This window comes from Semicossyphus pulcher, unplaced genomic scaffold (genome assembly GCF_022749685.1).
Source record: "Semicossyphus pulcher isolate SPU_LCO1_2020_fin unplaced genomic scaffold, fSemPul1.0.p SCAF_1, whole genome shotgun sequence".
Lineage (NCBI taxonomy): Eukaryota > Metazoa > Chordata > Actinopteri > Labriformes > Labridae > Semicossyphus > Semicossyphus pulcher.
In genome coordinates, this window is record NW_027211603.1 from 14458170 (window position 1) to 14481019 (window position 22850).

The 22850-nt window shown below is 41.6% G+C and overlaps 1 protein-coding gene across 1 annotated transcript in view; it reads right to left on the reverse strand.

Annotated features, from left to right (window-relative positions):
- The window catches only part of fam189a1 (family with sequence similarity 189 member A1), a 94777-nt gene that overhangs the window by 14865 nt on the left and 57062 nt on the right, over positions 1–22850 (reverse strand). The window contains exons 3-4 of the mRNA XM_069661064.1: positions 5247–5357; positions 2162–2293 (exon numbers count right to left, since the gene is read on the reverse strand). Of these exons, the coding sequence (XP_069517165.1) occupies positions 2162–2293; positions 5247–5345 (231 nt within the window). The 5' untranslated portion in view covers positions 5346–5357. The remainder of the gene's footprint in view (positions 1–2161; positions 2294–5246; positions 5358–22850) is intronic.

A 22850-nucleotide genomic window follows, 5' to 3' on the forward strand; every position in this document is an offset into this window, starting at 1 on the left:
CCGTCCCCTTACATGCAGGAGATATCTCAATGCTCCCTCCCACTGATAATTTACAGCCTCAGGCAGTGCATGAAAGAAAAACAGGATGGAAATTAAATGTGTCTGCGAAGAATGAATGGCACACAATGTGGATCGTGAAGCTGATTGAAAACTAAACTTTTAAACAGAGACCAAGCCTACCTTCTGTGATATTTCATTACTGCCCATATGCCATGTCTTTTAGTGAGAGAGAAACTATATGGCAGCTGTATCACGAGTTCATTAGGACCAGTGACAGCCCCCGAAATGGCCGAGGACTCTGGGGATCGGACATGACAGCTTCCTCTTAGACATAATTCAACACATCCGACTGCTTTGGCACTTAATAAAGGTTTACGGCACCAGTTCCCATTTCTCCTTTAATGAGCCATGATCAAAATGACAAATGTGAGTGATCTCTTCTCTTTTCATAAGCATGCCTCATCCTGTGAAGTCTTTTATTTGGTTATCAATGTTTTATAATCAATCAGGGACATAAAATGAATGGATATGATTGTCGTTATCCAATAAAGGCACAGTAGCACGTACAGTATATCATTCCTGCGGACATTCGAGTCGAGATAATCTACAGAGATCATGCACTCGCAAACTACAGCCAGCCCAGGCTGGATACACACTGCATACTAAGAGCTCGGCCTCTCGGGGAAGACAAATGCTGTTGCCATTCTGCACTTCCTGTCCAATTAATCTGACGCTGAACACACTGATTTTTTTTTTTAGTTTATCTAGTTGCCTGTTTTCAAATGGGTTATTTCACACAGTGAGAGAGTCCACTTGGAGACATCATTTAAGACTTAATGATTTTAGCAATTTAAAGTGTAATTTTTTGGACAATTGACTGTTACTTAAATTAAGGGTGTCATTCTGATTAGAGAAGTAAAATGACAAATCTGTAGCCATGATAGCCGCTTCATGAGGCTGTACTAGCTAGCTACGTCAGTGTTTTCAACTTAATGCTAATGCAAACATGCTCACAATGACAATACTAATGTGGTCATGTTCAGTAGGTATGATGTTTACCTTATTAACTGTTTAGTTTATCTAGTTTAGTTTATCTGTTTATTAACTGTTTAGTTTGTTAGTATGTTAACATAAGCTAATTAGCAAATAATAGCATGCTAACATTGACTAATTAGCAAATAATAGCACGCTAACATTGACTAATTAGCAAATAATAGCATGCTAACATTGACTTATTATCAAATACTAGCATGTTAATGTTGACTAATTACAAAATAATAGCATGCTAACATTGACTAATTAGCTAATTATAGCACGCTAACATTGACTAATTAGCAAATAACAGCACACTAACATTGGCTGATTAGCAAATAATAGCATGCTAACACTGGCTGATTTGTAAATAAAAGCATGCTAACATTGCTAATTAGCAAACAATAGCATGCTAACATTGGCTAATTAGAAAATAATAGCATGCTATCGTTGGCTAATGAGCCAACAATAGCATGGTAACATTTACAAATTATGCTATTATTATAAATTATATATTGCATGAATTGAAATTGAATGAACCAGATATACATCAATCCACCCAAGTTGTCGTGACGTGTCACTCAAAAACACAAACACAGGATGGCGCTAGAAGCAAAGTCAGGGCAATCCATCCAATATTTACCAAGGTGGATTTTTGGTACCTTTTGTGTCTTTGTTTGTCAGCACAGACATTAGACATAGAAGAGCTGCAAGCCCAACTTGGTCAAACGGTGAAGCATCAGGCTGGCCACTAACATGGGTTTCAAACAGTCACTTGTAATGATGACAACCAGAGTGATGTTGAAGCTAGCAGTGACGACAGCATCAAAATGGCTGCATGAATCATCTACCATTGCTGACATGGGCGACAGAAAATTTTGTACTGCAATAAAATGTTGCTGCTCTAAAAAAAGTTCCAATATTTTCTTTGAATGAGTAAAACACACCAAACGCACCATACCAATACAGTTACATGAGTAGCACTACACTAAATATTAGATTTATGAACTAATCTCACTCATATGCAGTCTGAACACCAGCCTACTTACACAGAATGGTTTTTATATGTTAAACCATCATAGCTCTCATGATTAGCACCAGGAAAAGACACGTGCTGGCTCACACCCACCTTGAGACGGAGGCGTATGGTGTTGCAGTCCCTCAGTGGATTCAGCTTCAGCGTCTCTCCCAGGTTGTTGCAGCTTGAACTCTGCTGCTGCAGCTCGCAGCACACACACACTCCATCGCTGTCAAACTTGAGCTGGGGGGGAGGAGGGGGGAACACACATCCACACTCATGCATGCACGCCACGTACACAAAAACAAACACACATACGCAGGCACGCACACAAACGAACACGCAGAGAAACACGCACAGATCAGACCTGAGCTTGGTGTCCTTAAAATATAACAAGGTGGAGGATACATTCGTGATTTATATTCTTAAGAGACACTGTGACAACACTTGAAAAGATAAACTAACTAAACAATAAATTAAGAATATAATACCATGCTGTGAATGAGAAAGGCAGCCGAACATTCTGATCGAAAGTGTACAACAAAAGAAGAGCGGCTGCGTGATATGAGGAGCTGCCCAGGGAGGGATGGAGGTAGAGCGTACCTCTGTTATGTGTCCCAGATTGAGAGAAAGCAGGACATGAACCCAACAAGTGTGGGTTAATTACATTGGGGAGAGAAGATGAGGAACGTTAGCGTTTCAGTCATGATCGAGGGAGGATCTCTGGGGAGACGAATGAAGCAGTGAAGTTGGTGTACTTGGCTGGTTCTGCATGTGAAAGCAGAAAAGCTGCTTCCCATGTGGAGTGGTGGGGTTAGTGTGTTGGGCGCTTGAGGAATCACAGGGGGATTCTTCAGTCATGACTATGATAGGTACCCCTGGTAATAAAGAATTCAGCTTCAAAAAACAGCTTAGGGTCTAATTATGACAGAGTGTTCTGTGTCCAACTAAGTCTGATCAGCAGCTGCAAGGAGAGAAAGCTTGATACACTTTTTGTGTGATGGATTCTCTTAATTTCCAGGATGATGACACCTCTTCTGAAAATGTCAGAGTGTAAAAAGCATCCATCTGTCTGCTGGAAACCACTATGAACCACTTTTAAGCAGATGTGCTCTACTCATCTTGTAAAAGTACAGTTTCTTTTATAGCTCAGGAGGAGCTCTCTCACATCTGTTAAATAAATTCTAATTATGTCAGGAGGGTTCATCTTAACGTTTGCTTGGAGACTAATAATTGTAAAGCTTTTGTTTCAGATTGGGGGTATTGAGTTTGAAATACAGCAGTATTTAAAAGGCAGACAACACAAATGGTTGTATTTGGGGAAGTGAAGGATCTCACCTTGGGACACCTGGCCAGTCGCTGAGTAAAGTTGTCAAATTAATGCTTTTAAAAAGACACAGAAATTGTCCAATGGTGTGACGGCTCTGTGAGTAAGTCCCGACATCTCAGCCACCGCTGCCTTACATTTTTACCACTCTATTTCCAACCAACAGGCACTGTGATCACTTGAGTGCTTTGTCAAAGTTGTTTTTTCCTGTCTCAGTTCGGAGCAAAGATGGAAGTGATAATCACAAGGCATTAATCACTCCCGTACAAATAGTTCAGTTTACTGTTGGTGTTGACTCAGTTCTTCAGCCTGCGCAGAACACAAGTGCTGCCTGTCAGCCTGCCTCGTACTGAATGTCAGCGTGCACAGCAATTAACACAGGTCTATAATTAAATGACAGCCTTTCACTTTCAGGTGCAGCTTCTGATCCAGCTCATTCAAACCATGAAGCTTTGGAGCCTCTTCACCTTGTACAGGCATAGTCACCACATATAAGTGATAGTGACGTTTCAGTGGTATGGTTTATACAATATTTGTTATCTTAGGAGTGTTAGGTAAATCAGAAATTACATCATGTTACTGGTACTTTTGATGTCTTAGGGCCCGATCAGACAGAACGCGTTTTAGCAGCTGGGGGAGGCTTTTTGTCATTGTTTTCAATGAGAGGGAGGCTTTTTGTCATTGTTTTCAATGAGAGGGAGGCTTTTTGTCATTGTTTTCAATGAGAGGGAGGCTTTTTGTCATTGTTTTCAATGAGAGGGAGGCTTTTTGGGCGATGCGTTTGCTTTGCAGAGAACCTCGCGTTTTTCTGCTCTGTGGGCCTCGCGTTTTTGAGGAAACGCTCCGAACGCCTCGAGTTGAAAAGATGGTAAATGGTAAATGGTAAATGGACTGTACTTATGTAGCGCTTTTCTGGTCTTTGGGGACACTCAAAGCTGCTTTTACACTGCATATCACATTCACCCATTCACACACACATTTATACACTGTTGGCAGAGGCTGCTACGTAAAGTGCCCAACTGTCAATCAGATATCACGTTCATACCCGTTGGCTATGCCACCGGGAGCAATTTGGGGTTCAGTGTCTTGCCCAAGGACACTTCGACATGTATCCTGAGGGAGCTGGGGATCGAACCTCCGACCTTCCGATTGAAAGACGACCGACTCTACCACTGAGCCACTTTTTCTCATTGTCCAATCGGATGAAAGGAGAGGCGGGCCTTCTTTCAGCTTACAATATAACGGTTAGGTTAATGAGAGATAATGATTCGGCGGTTGCCTTAACAACAGTAGAAAAAAAATGATGTCCACACTTTAAATAGCAAATCTTATTTGATTTTGTGATTGTTTTGTTTGTTGTTGAGTTACCTGAGCCCTGTTGTGGTGTCCTCTTTTACAGCCTTTTTCATTTAGACTTTCCACCGTTGAAAGTAAGAGACCATAACAACACAACTGCTTGTCAATTGATAGGCTTATTAAACCAAGGGAGTAGGCTCTTTTTTGGTGGCTATTTCTCGTTGACTTAAACTTAAACTTAAATGTTAAACTTCCTTTCTCGATCAGTGAAGTCGCCCCCTGCTGGCCATTAAAAAGCTTAAGTTTTAAGGTAATTACATGTTAGGCCCCACAGAACCAGAGGCTACATCCACTTTATATAGACAGTCAATACAACAATCAATACTTACATTTGAAACAGCAAAATGTAAATATCAAGGCTAACTGCCCTGCATCATTTCTCCCACTGTCGGAGTGATTTAATAAAAGTACTCAATTAATCAAGTTACTACATATGATGGACATCTTTCTGTCAGTGCATTTTGGTGGAGTATTTCAGTGAGGGTGCATGGGTTAGGGTCCAGTTGGTCTCACCAGCTGACAGTCTTCCAGAGAGTTGACCAGCTGAGCGTTCTGGCAGGAGAGGATGGAGCCCGCCAGGTTTAACATCACACACACAGCTGAGAGCAGCATGAAGAACGTGATCTGTGACGGAGAGAGAGAGAGAGAGGGAAAAAGGACATGATGTCAAAATGTTGCAATTCTGATACAACTCTTACTTATTTCTGATATTGTGTTTGAAAGCAGCTGTAATACCACAGGCACCGTGTACGTTTTATCTTTTTATATACTGTCTATAAACCCATGGGGATTTCAACAGAAATTCGAACTGTCAATAACTCGTTTCTCTCCAGAGTCTGAAGGCGAGAAATCGTAATTACAGAAATGTTTTTCACTCAATGATAAGAAAAAAGGTATTGATGTAGGGAAATACTCAACCCGGTGAACGTTTACCCTCTTCCTCAACTTCTGAACAGTTTGGTAACACCTTATGTCCTTCAGTCAGTATAAAAGACATACGCACGAACACACACACACACACCAAAACCAGCCTCAACGGATATAATTTATGAATATAGAAAATATGAAAAATCATATTAATAACGCTTCTAGATTGATCAGTAACTAATAAGACAATGGTTAGTTAAAAACTGGAGGGATGTCAGGCCATATTTCAAGGAAAGACACCATATTTAATGACCCATTAGCTACTGTTAGACAAGATCTACTGTTAGTATTCAGCCACTAATTAGCTAACATATTTACATTATCAAGGAACTGGCTGAATGCAAACATTACCCGTACAACGTTACATAATTCAAACCAACAGAAAACAGATTCTAAAACCAACCTATTTGATTACTCGTTAGCTACATTAGACAGCAGCTAATGTTAGCATTTAACAACTTCCTTGATAACATAACTGTTAGCTATGGTATCCTACAACTATCAAAATGTAATGTTAGCAGTGAGCCACTTCAGTGCTAATATTACTGTTCGCTAGGAATATATGCCTTTCCTATGGTATCCTACAACACTATCAAAAGGTAATGCTAGCACTGAGCTACTTCCCAGCTAACTGTAATGTTAGCTAGGAAGTGGTTGGATGCTAAAGTTAGCTGTTGTGTAAAAGTAGCTACTGGGTAATCAAATAGGCTGTATAAACTTTAAAGATGGCTTGATTTTCCAAGAGATTTCATGATCTTTTCAGTTGCTGATGAATGAGGAAATGATGATAATAATTTGTCAGATTCACAACTTTTATACAACTTTCCACATAAATACAGACATTTGAGCTTCAAACCTGCAGTGTGGAGTCAGAGAAAATGGCTGCTGTTTAAATATGGTGAATTGGCCCCCTATTTTTCAGGTTAAGGGCTCCTTTTTATTTCCTAGCTGACAGCAGCCTGAACATCAATCCCATTAGTAGAAATATAGCTTCCATTTTACTTCAAATTACAGGCACGAGAAAAGTTTTTTCTCTCCCTCCCATGTCCAGGAAATTGGAAACCATCAAATCAGCAAACCAGCGGTTCCTGGATTGACTTCATAAGTATGACTCTCACGAGCTCATAATGGATCCATTTAATCAAAAAATACAGAAATAGACTATTTTCAAAGTTTACCCTGGAAGACGTTGGTGGAGGACATAGAGGGCACTGGCAGGAGGAGTTAGACGATATAAAGGTTGTGGAGAACACAAATACACAGATGGAGAGGAGGAGAGAGGGACGGGGGGGAGGGGAAGGGGAGGAAGTGAAGGTGGCATGTAATAAACAGATGGAGCGATAAGTTTAAGTGCTTTTCACCATGGCAGAAAATTGAAAGATTGAAAGGCTGATGGGCGAGCTTGAGGAGGGCTGATTTAAATGGCAAATAGGAAAATCAGAGGAAAAGAAAATGCAGATGACAAAGTTTAAAACAAGGAAACAGACAGTCGTCCATTGTCAGTGACGGAGAGACAGACAGCGACACAGACAGAACAAGACTCTGTAGTCCCATGGTGCATTGTGCTGATGATGATGTAGATGTGATTAATTAGCATATCATTTGAAAGTGATATCAGCCGTCTGGTGCCCTCGTTGATCAGCTGCATGAGAATGTAACAAAACCTCCGGGACAAGGACTCAGCTGTGCAGCGGATTTGTGAAAAGGCAACATAAAAACTGCAGGTCACGTGACATGAAGCAATCACGCCATGACAGACTTTGCCTATACTGTCGCCTATACACAACATTATAAAACAAATGACGAACATTTTGCCTTAAATGACGGCTGTTTAACATGAGTCTGGTTCTGCTCGAGGTTTCTGCCTGTTAGAAAACAGTTTTTCTTGCCACAGTTGCCAAGTACAGTTCATGTTGGGTCTTTGTAAATAATATAAAAAAGAGTACAGTCTAGACCTTCTCTATTTCTAAAGTGTCCCGAGATAACTTTTGTTATGATTTGGCTGTAGATAAAGAAAACTTGATTTACTGCATCACCAAGATTTCTTTTAACTGTGCCTTCAATATTTCTGGGCAGTTGGCTGCCTCAGCTAGAGAAACACTCATGTAGTGAAGGACTAGAAGCCCAAAATGGAAAATGGTGTATGCATCCAGTGACCAATGATAGATTTTAAAGCAAATAATCCAGAAAAAGACTCACTATCTGTTATGATTTAACACAACATTAATCAGTTTTCTCAAAATGTGTGATTATAGACAATAATACAATCCTGTTTCCCCCTAATAAAATTAAGACCAATAAAAAGCGATAAGTGAGATTCATCCACACAAATCTAGATTGCAAACAAGAGTTTTTGTTTCTAGTTTGCAGTAAATCATGACTTGATTTGTGGACATTGTGCAAAGTTTCTTTTCATAAAAAACAGGTGGTCTGTCTAGCTACTGATGAGTGATAACCTTGTGTGCCTAACAACAACGCTGCTGTGCACATTTTTTAACCTTGAAGCTTAAGTATTAAAAGAAAAAAAAACACAGTCTTTCTCTTTGAAGATGCTTACATGCAATATCAACATATTTTTAAGCGTACATGGATGTAAAACACAGCATTGTCCTGAGATATAGCTACATAAAACAGTATATTGCCAACATTACTGCATCCCTTCTGTTGTGTTCTGTATAAAGTATAAATTTATTTGCATATGAAAACAGGAGCACAGGGTCCTGTGGGGAATATGGTAAATCATCAACCTATAGACAGAGCAGTAATTTAATTGTATTGATTAGCTGCTGCTGAAAGTGACAGATGTGATGGGTTTTATGTCCACTATGAGAACATCTGGCAGTGTCTGCATGTGTGAGTTTCTTAAACAGACTGATGGAGAGATAAGCTAATTTATATCAATGTTTAACAGTGTTGGTCTTCATTTATAGTGACGATTGTTGAGAATTGTAAAGAGTGTGAAATATCACTAATGCTTATTGCTTTAACATATTCAGTTTATACTGCCAATTGGATTCATGTTCTTATTTCACACAAATGTGAGAGAAACGATATGTGAAATTTATTTCAGTGTTTCATAGAGGAACCACTGCTTCCATCCAGACTGGCTCACACAGTATTGATTACCACGTGCTACAATAACAGTTAATATTTTCAGAGTGCTCTGCAGCAGAAAGAACAACAAACAGAGAGCATCTTCATTAGTTCACTTGGGAGTGCAGCAGCGGCGTTTAACTTGAATGATGCCATGACAGTAACCATCACAGCGATTATATTGTAAAGCACAAGCCAGTGACAGTAAAAGCTCCGTCCCTGACACGCAGGCGGTAAGTTTTATTTTAATGAAACCTCTCTTGGTTCTGAGCCAGTCGTAAACAACGCTGCTTCTCAGACAATGACTCCTTTTATCAAAGCTCCAGAGGGTGCTGGAGTGTGCCGCCGTAATACCACGCTGCTTTAAAAGGATATTTAAATGTTTAGAGTGCATTTGCATAAATCTTATGTAAAAGACTGACAGATCTCCCACTCAGCCTTTATCGTAAATCTGCAGCTACAATTAAAAGTGCACAAGCATGAAACAGCCCTCCGCTGATTCAGACACACTCACTAAATTGTGTTTTTAGGGAACAACAGTGGAAAAGTCCAAACAGTCATCTCCCGGCCTGTGAGTGTCACCTGTGCGTCCCCTGTTTTTTCTCTCGCCTGAGCTAATAGTCCCGCCCGGCATGGCACAAAAGCCTTCTCATTACCATGTAGGATCACAGAGCAGCGTTTAGCAGCCAGTCATTAATTACTGCTGCGCTGCCCTCCGCATGTCAAAGAGGAAAAACACACACGCACAAAGAGCCACGCACACGCCACCCGGCTGCTGTAACAACCGAGGCAGATTTACACTGCGTGTCATCATCACATCGTTTAGCACAGCACAATACAATCAGCATTCATCTCTGTGACACACACTCACAGATTACAATGAGACCTGAGGTTCAGGTGTATCACTGTAAGTCTCCATAACTGTCACCGAGGGGGGGGACACTTGGCTTCAGCTCTACCTTCTCCTATCTGTCATCCAGCTTAATTCCTCAAGCTACAGAGAGAATGGATGATGTTTAAGCCGGTGGGTGTTTTGTTCTTGTGTGTATTGGAGGATGCAGTTAGATTGCAGTTACAGGGTTTAAAAGGTAACCCCTCACTTTCTGATCCCAAGCAGCATACATGAACTTTTTTACAAGTGGATCCCCTATTAGTTGAAGTGGAAATATATGCACATGCATGAGCAAATTGGAGGCATGCTACACATGCCTGCCAATGGTTTTACATTATATATACAGATTCCCAGCTGGCAGTAATGCAAAAATACTGAGCAATGTGTCAACAAATGCAGGCAGGAAGATGGTTTGTAGCTGTAGTAAACATGGATGTTTACATTGAATTACAATACTTAGACCTCAAGGATTGACATGGGTAACACTGAATGTAAACACGAACTTGAAATCTCCAAAATGAATGTTTACATTGGGTGTTTGTGTGGATTTAACAAACTAGCTTCAATAATGAAGCCTTAGGGGGGATTCTAGTCCCCGCGCTACAGTAGAATAAATGTATGCTCGCTGCATGCTTACATTTAATAGGCAGACATGAGATCGATCTTGTCATCTAACTTCCCCCAGGAATGTCCAAAATGTCAAACTGTTTTTATTTAAAGGAGTAAAGCCGCTGTCAGTCAAAGCTGGTGTTCTCTGTAATCAATAGAAGCACTAATATTTGAAATTGGTGCCATAGCTGTGGAGACAGTTGTACAAACGGCTCGTGGTTTCGCCCATTCTACACTCCTACAACACCCAGCGTGCATTGCGCCCCTCCCATTGAAAGGAGCAGCCCAGTGAGAGACGCTGGAGTAACATACTACCGTTTCTCTGAAGGCAACACCTCAGAGCGGAACAGAATCCAAAATACGAAAAGAATATACCGGTGGTTTACATTTTAAACCTGACGATTTTGAACGAGACATGACATCGGAGGTCGGCGTCCTAGAATGAGGAAGTGTAGTTTAGCAAGCTCCCTGGCCTCCGACAGATGACGCGTTTTACGTATTCTGGTGGAGGTTTTCCAGGGCCCATTGGAGAAGCGGATAGCGTCCTCCAAAGGCACAGAGCCAAATTGCTTTTTTCTTCTAGAATAATTGCATTAGCTTCACATAATAGCGTGATAGGACTGAGGTTGAAAATCGGCGAACTGGCCCTTTAAGGGATGTATCGTTCTATCTCTGGTTCTATCGTTCATATCTCACACCATTCTGCTCTCACTCCCCTCATGGATGCTCACTCTTATTATTTTCCTGCACTTATCAGCTGTTCTCATCACCTGGTCTCATCTGTCCAATAGCACTGCAGCACACCCTCATAGTTAGCCTTATTCATACTGCTGCTGTCTCTTTAAATATGACTTTTCTCTGCCTCCAGTTCATTCATCATCGCCCGGTCTTCATCATCAGCTTCATCATCTTATCAGCCTTAGATGACATCATTGTCCAACAGCCAGTGTCCGGACTCCATGGGGGGATATATCTTGCGGCTGCTCAGGGCCGACACCCTTCGATCACCACACCTCCCTTTAGAGTCCAAGAGCCAAAGACTTCTGACCATGATTCATAACCACATCATCTTTGTAAAATAAATGTTCTTCCTTACTTTATTTACCTGTCTCTCTTGTTTGAACTGCATTTACTCTTATCTTTCAATAAAAGGTGTCAAAAAAAACACGTCACAAGTCAAAAATAGATGCAAGTAGTTCGAACACATCTCCCCCCACATCAACAACAACAAAAACCAGGCTCATTCATCACCTGTGTTTATTTGTACGGAGGAAGGATCACAGATAAGATAAGCATCCCAGTGGGGAAACCGGATGGATGCAGCTGCACACAATAAAGAGCTTTTGTTGTTTTTCATGAGCCGACTAATAAGAAGATATTTAATAGAAATAAGAACCGGGTGAAGAGGGGGCTGATTTATATCATAACCTACAATTTCAGCAGCATTCAAAATGAATGAATATTTTATAAGGAACATGTGGCCTGAAGCTTCCAAACATGCACACACTGTTACGTAGATGGATAGTATGTGCATGTACACACAGGAGCAGAATGTGCAGATTAGTGCATGACCAGAAAAACACAGAAGCTGGAGGATTCAAGTGTGACTCAAGTGTGCAAAGTGAATGTGCAATTTGATCTTCTAATCGTAATGAGTGTTAATGCATTTGTTGATGGCAGTTCTTTGTGTATGTTCAGAAAAAGATATATTAGATATGTTCAAGTGCATCAAATTCTTGCATCATGCAACCTGCTTAGAACATGTTGAACAAACATATAACCCGCAGGTTAATCAATAATGGAAAATCCCAATTATTTTTTAAGCTCTACATAACTCCACTCCACTATTTGGTTTGTTCTCTGACAATCAGGCACAGACAGGTACAGACAAGCGTCCATGAATGAATGATCCCACAGCAGTAGAATATGCTAATGAGGCGGGACAATGAGCTCATACTGTAAACAGTGGTCACACGGTGGGATAGGATATAAATGAGCCTCTATGAAAGGACATTATGATGTGGTTTAACGCTGTCAAAGGTGCCACAGGGGTAGAGCGGCTAAATATTGGGCGGTTTTGATCAGGTGGTTCTTCTTCATTCTATGAGATGAAATTTTCAAACACTGTTAGCATCCTTTGTATGCAGCACAAATTAGTATTTAGTCTGCAGCAGCACTGCGACACAAGGCTGTTTGTTTTCAATTATCCCTGAGCCACGAGAGGCGGAAGCAATGTCGCTTTGTTTTTGCTCCTGCTCAGCAGATCACAAATCCTCTGATTCAGTTTCCCTCTGACACTGTACATCAATCCTCCGAGCTCCGCAGGGCTCACAAACATCTGTGAACAAGAGACTCTGTAAGGACAAAGAGAGATCTTTACTGAATACTGATAAAGAGGAAACAGTGTCAGAAACCTCTCATCAAGTAAAGTGTTCTTCTATTTAAAGTAAGGTTAAAATATGTTAAACTACACTCAACCTCTGGGTTAAGCCGCAATCTGTAAAGATAACAATGTGTTTCTCTCCTGCTGACTTTCCAAACACACAGTGGAAGCTGATCCAGAGCTGCAGCAGCTGGTTCTCATCGGCTCCCACTGCTAACTGAGGTAACGCTCCACCTTTCTGGCCCCTCCTCCCAGCGAGGGCCTGGGTGTATGTTTATGCATGCATGTGTGCGTCCGTGTGTGTGTGTGTGTGTGTGTGTGTGGGTGTGGGTTCCGACCACATCACGGGGATTAGCGGTAATCGTAGTTGAGTGACCCCGGGTTCAGTGGCGGTCCAAATAAACAGTGAAGGTGTTGATACTAACACTCGGCAGCAGAACCCAGGGGACATCACACTAAACCAGACGTAATGACTTCCACAGACCTCAAATCCAGCTGGGAAAAGCTTCAGCACAGGCGCACATCGCTCTCAATCCTCAACACTACGGTTAGTATATGTGTTCAGAGATACTTGGACATACATTCATTTACGAGAAGTATCATTCTTACATGGCAAAAACACACAAAATATAAATGCAGTTCTGCACAGCGTACAAATGTGCGTATTCTCTGCACTTTGTTTTCACTAAGCAGAAGAAGGATTGCATTAAGATTCAATTAAGGAAGTGGCCTTTTAAGAGCATCTTGCTTCCGTAAGTTGATGTATTTCCTGTTAAACAGGACATCAGGTTTATGGAGGGCGAGATAAAGTCAGAGTGAGATAATTAAAGTACGATACTCCTGCACACTTCAGCACTGAGACTGAAGAAAAAACAGCTGTGAGGTAGTTTTTATATTTCTGCTGGCTTTATCGAATTGTTGTAGATCGCCAGAGGTTTTTTATTTCTTTAGTAGTTATAAAAAATAATCACACACACACACACACAGAACGCCTCATGTAGGCTTTGATGTGTAGTCATGTTGACAGCATGTCAGACTGCATCTCCACAGGCTGTGATGGATTAGTTCCTGTGGTTAGAGACATCATGTGGACGCTGCAGCCCAACACCTTTTATTGGCAGATGAGACATCAGACATCAAGTGTATTAAACTGCATCTTACATAATAGAGTGCTTTTTGAATTTAACCATCTGGCTTTATAATTCTCACACTTCAATTACAGCCCTACACTGAGACCTGAACATGAGGAGAGGAGAGATTACAGGTAATTACACAGGAAGTAGCTGGGCGTAAGAGGGAAGTAACGGTGTTCACGGTGTCTGAAGGTAGAGGAGTTCATCGCGGTACCAGCGGTACCAGCACTCACACGTATTGATTAAAACAGACCATGAAAGACAGTATCACCCCGAGGGTCAGCGGCTGATTAACCTCCACTTCTCAACATTTTAATCAACCACTGACCTCTAAAGAGCTAAAACAAGGAGGCTCTGCCGGCTCCGCTCCCCCGCGGGCTGCTGGTAGGAGGGGCTGCTGTAATGAGACGTGCCTATAATGAACCGGATCCCTATAGACTCCCACACCACACTGAAGTACTGCAGGAACTCAAACAAGCTGCTTGCTTTAAGCAGCTCACTGAAACTCAAGGATGTCTTCATAAGTGAGTAGTAGGATGTGAAACACTGTCACGGGCAGAACAGGCTGATTTGTCTGGTCTCGGTTCAAAAGAGACAAACATTTAACATTTAATACTCAAAAACAACCTTATTCAGTATTTGGCTAAAACTAGGCTCAATAATGGTCTGTGTCCACTAACAACATTTTTTGCGCAGGCAGCACCCAAAACCTAAATTTCAAAGTACTTGTCGCCGGTGCTTACTGTTGCTAGGTTACGTTTTTTCTCGAGGCACTTCTGCCTCCCTTGGCAGAGCCTGTTAATTCTGTTTTAAATGGCTCTGTATCTTAAACTTTGCTTTTATTCAAGGACATTTTACAAAGAAAATGTAAAAAAAAAAGTAAAGGCATCCTGGCATTAGCAGTACCTCTACACCTGGAAATTGTAGAAAATAGGCGCTGCCATTAGTGGATACTTCCCCTAACAGAGTAGGCCTGTTTGAGCTACAATGATCCAAGTAGCTTTACAACACCACCTTAAGCCATGAATCAAAAAATAATTATTGAAAACATTTTAAATCAAGTTTTAAATGCAAACATATTCAGCTTAGCTTCTAGTTTGCCAGGATATGCTGTGGTTGGGAAGTTAGCTATTGTAGCAGGAGAGTTAGGAGTATCGGTGTCTGGAGCTTGTTTGCTAGCTTTAGGGAGCTGTTTCATCCTCTCTGCATGCTCTGCATTAGCAACTGTAGCAACAATTTGCTAAACCCACTATCTTAATAATATACACATTATCCATACTCACAACTTTCACCATATACCTTTATAATGTGGGGTAATTTTCAGCCAATAGTTTGTCTGACAGTTTGTACAGACATGTTTGGTCTCTGACTTTTCTTCTAACGCCACCATGAGGTCAAAATTATATTTTGTGCTTTCTATTAAAAGCTAATTAGCGTTAGTGTTATCACTGACATTATGTGTAATGAGCCTCTGTGCCACAGTGCAGCTTCACAGAGCTGGTAGCGTGGCTTGTCTAGCAGTCTTATTTAGCGATGTAATGGTGGATCAATCAGTTATAACCACCCGTCCTTTGAAGTCTATATGTATGTATGTATACAGTCTGCTCTCTGTCAGAAGCATTTCTGGTGCTGCTTCCTGGCTTTAAATATTTCAACATGCAAAAAACAACTTGACACAACCTGTATTTCACACACTGTTTTGAGTTTTCTAATTAAAACATACATGGTAAAAAACACGTCATATGTAGACATACACAGTGATGCACTGAGCTACTATAATGAAGGCAATGTTTCCATTCTGTCCTTTTCCTAATAAATATGATACATTTTTATTTTAATGTCTTTAAAAGAACAGTGAAACAGTCATCAGAGCCATTAACAGACATCCAGCAGCTCGTTCTCTAGTTACTGAGGCTGAAAGTGGTCATACTGGCTGAAGGAGAGCAACGTGACCTGAAGTGTGTCTATGTGCGGAAACACCGCTGCTGCCCGGATTATGCTGCTCTCGCTCCTATGAGCCATCAGATAAGGCGGTCTATCTAATTCATATTCTAATTAATATGGAGCCACACTTCCTGCTTCTCAGGGCCTTAGGGGACGACATCATTCATCAGGCTTTATCTCGAGCCGAAAGGTTCCCGTTCACCCAGCCAACCGTGCTCTTTCACACCCGGCCCCAGCTTCCTCTCACTCTGCTCCTCCTTTTGTCCGTTCCCTTACCTGTCACTTCCTGTCATTTCACACATAATAAGAGCACCTGGAAGATGGAAATAAAGAATCAAAAGATGGAAACTGAGGGTGTGTACTTTTGTATGCTGGGACAAACAATGTTATAAAAATGCAACCGAGAGAAATGAAGAGAAAAGAAAGGAGACAGCAGGATTCAAAAAGCTTCTAAAATTGCCTTCAGGGAGACATTTTTTCGTCTATGTGGGAAACAGCAGAGGATCATCAGCTTTTTTCACAGTGTGGAGGAAACCACATCTCATATTGTTTCCTTTTATTCATATTCAATTCAGCTCCTTTAATGTCAGTGCGTGAGCAGAATGAAATGAATTCCAACAGCCTGACTTTGATGCACAATGAAACAGAGAGCAGATTTAGTGCAGGCATTGGAAGCGGTGATATACATAAAATCATTATTGTGGAAAATTAGGAAAGAAATTGTTTTTTTCCTCTTGTGTCTCTAGAAAGTTCACAGGGGAGTTAGGGGAGATACGGGATTGAAGTTGTACCATGCTGTGCTCCCCTGCAGTGACAGCTACAGTCAACGACGCAAGACAATTTAAATGGTCTTATTATTGTGCTGCTTACAGGAAGCAGCCTGTTGTGCCTCATCTCCACTGAACGGTACGACTCGACTTGACTTTGCTGAAATAATTCTATTCTGGTTTTTATTGGCTAAAGCTGAGGATAGTTCCTGGTACCTGGTACTTTTTTTTGGCAACTTCTAGGCCGAGGTTCCACGTGAGCTGAACGGATACTTAAAGGTGGAGGATGCTGACTGATTCAAGAAACTTGTCACTGTTGTTTTAAAACAGCCACGCTACCAACAAAAGCAGCTACAATTTCTATTTTTACTCGACCCAGATTTTAAAGAACCGCAGCCTGCAAAACCAAACAGTGGTCAGTTGATGAGGTGCAGATACGTGTTAATGTCTTGTCAATCTCGGAACCCATCAGCTATCGTCTGAGACGATCCGAGTGTCCGGTTTAGCCAGCGGTTAGCGATTAACGACTACCATTCAAGATTTCCTTTTCCGCGTGCTGCATTGTTTACAGTCCAGTTAGTAACTTGAAAAGAGACAGTGTGTTCGCCCTCAGGTGTGTGCTTGATAAATGCCATCTTTCATGGTTCATTAAATCCCCGGAGGAGCGCCCGTTCATCTGTTACTGGTGAGTATTCGTTTCACTGTGAATAGTAAGTTACACAGAGGCTTCACTTTGGCTAACTACTGCAGTATGAACCCGAAAAAGAAACAGTTCTTGTGATTGACTTTAATTAAGAGGTCTTACCTTTACAGAAATTACAACATCAGGAAACATATTTGTAAAGGTAAAAATGAAGCTTTGTCAGGTCTGTCCCTGAGGGGAGAATAACCACTTTTAAAATGCTCGTTTGATGAACGGAGGTCGGATCGATCATTTCTGATGCATTCAATGAAGTCGGGAAATGTGAGTTGCTATGTGTGAAGTTGAATTTTTGATCTAGAACGTATTGTTAGCTTATCTTGCATCAGAAGTCTGTTTATAGAGATTAATAGGAAGGTAAATCTTTGTCAGATAGCCGCTGATGGGAGCCGGGATGTCATTAAGACGCATTATGTTCCTGCAAACGCCGCAGCGTGCCGATACGTGATTGGTCAATATTACTCGGACTACAAGTGTACTACAAACAGAAAGCAGAACACTTGCTGTACCTAAAATCCACGTCCCTGCCTACAGATACACTTCTATGTACAATCTGTTAATAGACAATGTCTTGTTGAAGATGATGCAGTAAAGATCAGCTATGTGTCCAGTGTACATTGAGGGGGAGCTGTGTGCAGCCGAGTAGTCAATTACTGGAGTTTGCGAAGCTTTTAGGACCTCCACTGCAATGGAGGTTACATTATGATTGGTAAAGGTCAGCTGGAAACAGGAAATAAAAGTGGTTTTCTATGTCAAAGTCGCAACTGTCGCAACAAAACTGTACACGCACACACACACGCACACATAAAAATGAGGACTGGAAAATGAAACGGTGAACAAGTAAAGAAAAAGCCTTTAGCAATCCAGCACTTTCTGAATGCCATGCCAACAGTTACAAGGGATGTTATCAAAACATGTTATGAAGTGATTGGAAAGGAAGCAGTACTGTTTCATAATTAGCATCATCACATAGCCTGAGGCCGAGCTGACACTGTTCACACACTGCGGTTAAACTACTGTGGGGTAGTTTCAGCTCTGTTTGGGAGTCACTGCTACACTCTTCTTTAATCACCCTCGGCTTCCTTCCTTTAGCTGGTAAAAGTAAAGTTTGTTATCGGAGTAAAGACGCTCTGACTGTTGCTCTTATTTGAATGCCTGCTCTGCAGATCCACAGCATGTGAGGAGAGAGGAGGTGATCTGAGGAGCAGTGGGAGACGGAGAGTGGCAGCGCTAATGCAAACTGACCAGAGGTGACAGGCAAACTGTGAACAGAGGGAAGGCACTCCAGAAGTCCTCACTCACACACACACACACACACACACACACACACACACACACACGCCCTCGTACTCCCTCTATCAGCATGCCGTGCGTATAAAGAAATAACACACACTCTTTATGGAGGCTGGCAGTGGCGGAGGTGGCTTTAGAGAGGCCGCTCTTCAGCAGGAGCACTCAGGGTGAAGCCTCCACCTTGGCAGACATCCACCCTGCTGAAGTGTCCCTGAGCAAGACACTTCAGCTCGGTGCACCATGTTTAACCCTGCTCGCATTAAGAGCTGCTGTTTATGGTTAATTATGCAACATTAACTGTTGATCCTGTGATTGGATGGGAAACCCTCCACATGAGCTTATAATCACAGAGTAGTACTTGTGCTTGACTACTTGAGCGAGGTGTCCTTCCTATTTTTACACTTAATTAAACATAATGAAAGCACTGGCACTCACTCAGCTGCTTTCATTGCAACAACTGAACCACCAAAATTGAGTTTTTGTCTGCAAGTTGTCTGAGTTTGGATTATTCTGTTACTGTTCTGGATCGATGAGCGTCTTTCTGCAGCATTTCTGTCACTCAAAATCAAAAACACAGTCACAGATATAAAGATAAATTGAACACATTCGTGTAAACATTCACACTGAGACAAAACGAATGTTCAGATTTAACAAAGGATGCTGGAAAGATGCAAAAGGATGTTGCTTAGCAACGGGAAAATATTTTCTCTTGGCCGAGGAGCAAACAAAACTTATCAAAACAGACCCGGCGCTTTTTGTCTCCGCCTTTGTCACTGTGCCTACGGCCACATCACAGCAGTCACTTTCTCCCGGTAGAAACCTGCTCTTTAAATGTCGCTCTTTATTTTTGCTAAAACATTTCAAATGTGACAGAGAGACATAGAAATACCTGAAACATCAAGCACACAGTTGTGGGGGAGCTCGCTGGTGAAACTTGACTGAAATAAGGGCCTTTATCTGCGCAGGGAGGGAGAGGCTTTCCGAGTAGCTGGTTCCAGAAACATGCCGTCTCTCAGTTTCCTGTTTGGTTATGATTAGAACATCTGTAAATGTGTTCAAGAATCGTGCATCTGTTGTTATTTCATTTTAATGTCCCACATTTCCTGCTTTTGCTGCACCTTCACTCCCACTTTACCCCCGCCCAGTTTGAGCCAATCAGTCGTGACTGCTGGCCAGATTAAACCATTTTAAGGGCAAATGCTCAACACGATCGCAGGTTACAGGTAAGGACAGATACATTCTGCATTCTAATCAACACATTCCATTGCTTAATTTATATGCATGGATAAATATTAGTGATATTAACGTTGACTTGAAAGACCAACTCCTGTTGATGTAGCTTCACAAAACCAATATTCTGCAAGAAACAACCTCATACCTCACCTTTGTTCGAGTCATACACTGTTTGATTAAATGTGGATTTAACTGTTGTGATATACACACAAAGTGAGGCTAATTAAAAGCCTACAAAAACAGTATTTGTATGCGACCCACTAAAATGAGTCTTGTGCATAGCCGTAGAAGGGAGGTCTGCTTGAATTCACCTGTATTTTTAATTAACACACAACAAACACGTGAGAGGAATCACAAGAAATATGATATTAAATATTTTTATCTACAGGTGTGCTGGGATATAAATGAGCAGTAACTTGCACAGATCAGGTTTTCCTTATTTGTCTACGCCTCCCTGTGAGCACATAAGACAACATTTAAAAATACAGCACATCAAGCTAGCTCTCATCCCGGGGATTCTCCTGGTCTCCTGCCAGCCCTGTGAAATAACTCCAAAGACCAGAGAAGAAAAACAAACCATTAAATCTTTCAGGGAGCATCTGAACGGGAGATATCCCCTCCAAAAAAACTGTTTTCTTTTGTTGGAAAAACTGCAATATTGCTATTTTTTTGTACACTGCCTCTCCACCCCAGAGCCCCACCTTCCACTCAGCTCCCATATTTGCACACGTGTGCACTTTTTTGTCTCCTTCTGTCTGTCTGTCTGACACAGACACGTCCTTCTCTTTGTTTTCCTCCTGCAATGTCTGACAGGTGGTCCTGCAGGGCCATTCTCAGTTGGCATTGGGCTATATCTCCAACATAAGCCTCTCCATCTGGGTCAAGGCAGGGATAACAGGCCTCACACACACACACACACACACACACACAGAAAATGCAAACACAAGCGCAGATCCGAAAAAATATGTTTCACGGCATGTGTGTCTTTTAGTGCCGGTTTTGTGTCCCTGCATGCTCTGCTGCATGTCTGTATGTGTTGTGCATTCGTGGGTCTACATGTGCACTCGTAGTTGTGATAAAAACCCAGAGCCTGGAGCAGGCGCCCAATATATAGAAGCTACGGTCCTCGATGCACCGATCGCAGGTTTGACTCCCAGTCTGCTGGTCATTTGGTGCATGTCGTCCCCCACTCCCTACTCCCCACATTTCCTGTCTCTCTTCAGCTGTCCTATAAATAAAGGCCAAAAAAAAAATCTTCAAAAAAGGAATTTTCCGACTTCCGACCTCAGAGCGTTCCAGGTGCACAACACCAAAAGTAAATAAAAAACACGGCCGACTGTGACAAAGCGATGTTTCTTTCTTTCAGAGATTATTTATAGTAACCAGCTACATTATCACATATGCGACATTTCTTATGCAGAACGTGTCACTATATGAAAGTAGTTATTTCAATTAAATGCAGCCAAATATATATTACGTTGCTTTTCAGTTGATAGTTTACCATTAACGATGTGCCTCTCCATGGCTGCAGCCATTGTTGTGTGACGTCAGACATCTGAAGGGTAGATGAATCTGCTCCGAGTTCACAAGTAGGAACTCCAACTTTGAATGCAATAGTGTGCGCTTTCACTTTCCAGCAATTTCTATAGTTTTGTTATCCACTCTTTTGACTGATATTTGGATTTTTGCCTTTTTCCTACTGGATTAATGTGCTATCTCGGACTGCTTACGAGTGTATGACCCTCTTTTTGTCAGTAAACACAAACCAGTGAAGGCACCAATAATCCTCCTGATGTTTCCCTCAACTCTGTGCATGTGCTAGACAGCATAAAGTTAGTATAACATAATTACCCAATAAAAAACATGTTTCTCAACCCTTAAAAGAGCATTTTACTTTCTAGTTATTCTTAAAATCTCTAAATTGCTAAATGTGTAGATGCATGATTTTCTCCCCACACAGCAGGTTAAATGAAGTAACTCCACATAGAAGCATCAGTGTTTGAACAAAGACAGTGTGCTTGATTAATAAACTATAACCACCTGTTGTGATAAAGTAATAGAACAAACACCTGCTGCCACCATGTTCATTGTTCTAGTTTATTCTGACAATTAAATATGTAATGTAATGCTGCGTTCCAGACAACAGGGAACTGAGAACTTGTTTTTCACGACTCTTCCTAATCACGCCCTGAGGAAGACCCGATGAGGGTCCATCCGGTCGGCGTTTACTCCTGTAACATTGATGTTTTTTTACGAGAGATGCCCTGATTCAATAAAAGCATTTTAAACTAAATCCTGGTCTCAGGGCGAGTGTGCCTGAAGAAAGCCCAGTGGCTTCCCTCCTTCGACAGTTCACTTTATAGCCTTCAAGAGCACCTGGAGTTAAACAACTTGCTAGTATAGTGAGCACCTAGTATCCCTCTTTTTCTAACTCCCCTGCAGAAATGTCCGACTTCCGATCTGCTCCAATCTGCTCCGAGTTCACAAGTAGGAACTTTTTCAGCAGTAGCAATTTTTCTAGTCGGAAAAATGCTGCGTTCCAGACTTAACCGTTTGGAAGTCGGAAATTTCTACTGTGAGTTCCCAGTTGTCTGGAACGCAGCATAATATCTGGATTTCCAACAAGCATACACACCAGCTCAACACATACTGTTTTAAAACAAGGTATGCGGTCTATTCTGACATAATCGTACATAAATTATTACTAACTGAAGTTCTACATCTAATGGAGAAATCAATGGCTTCAGGTTGTTTGTAGGTCTGTTTGACTACTTTACTTTTACCACTCTCATGGGAGCTCCGCCTTATTCAGTAAAACAATCAATTCCTGGCAGATCAGCTCTGATATTAAATCACACTCAGGGCTTTCAGCTTTCATTTTCTCCTCTCAAGTGTAAAGTATGTTCCTTTATTTCTGCATCCACTTGAGAGACATCCAACACCGTTCCTCTCCGTCTGGCCTGCTGCAGCTGCAGTATAAATGTGGTGCGATGCTCTCGAACACTGACTCAGCCATCCATACATTCACAACGTGCAAGACAGGTCGTGCAGACATGAAGGCGTGAACCAAACTGTGCACACACTTCAGTCAACACAGCAAACTCTTTTCATACCTAACAGTTTCGTGCGTTTAACTGCACAGG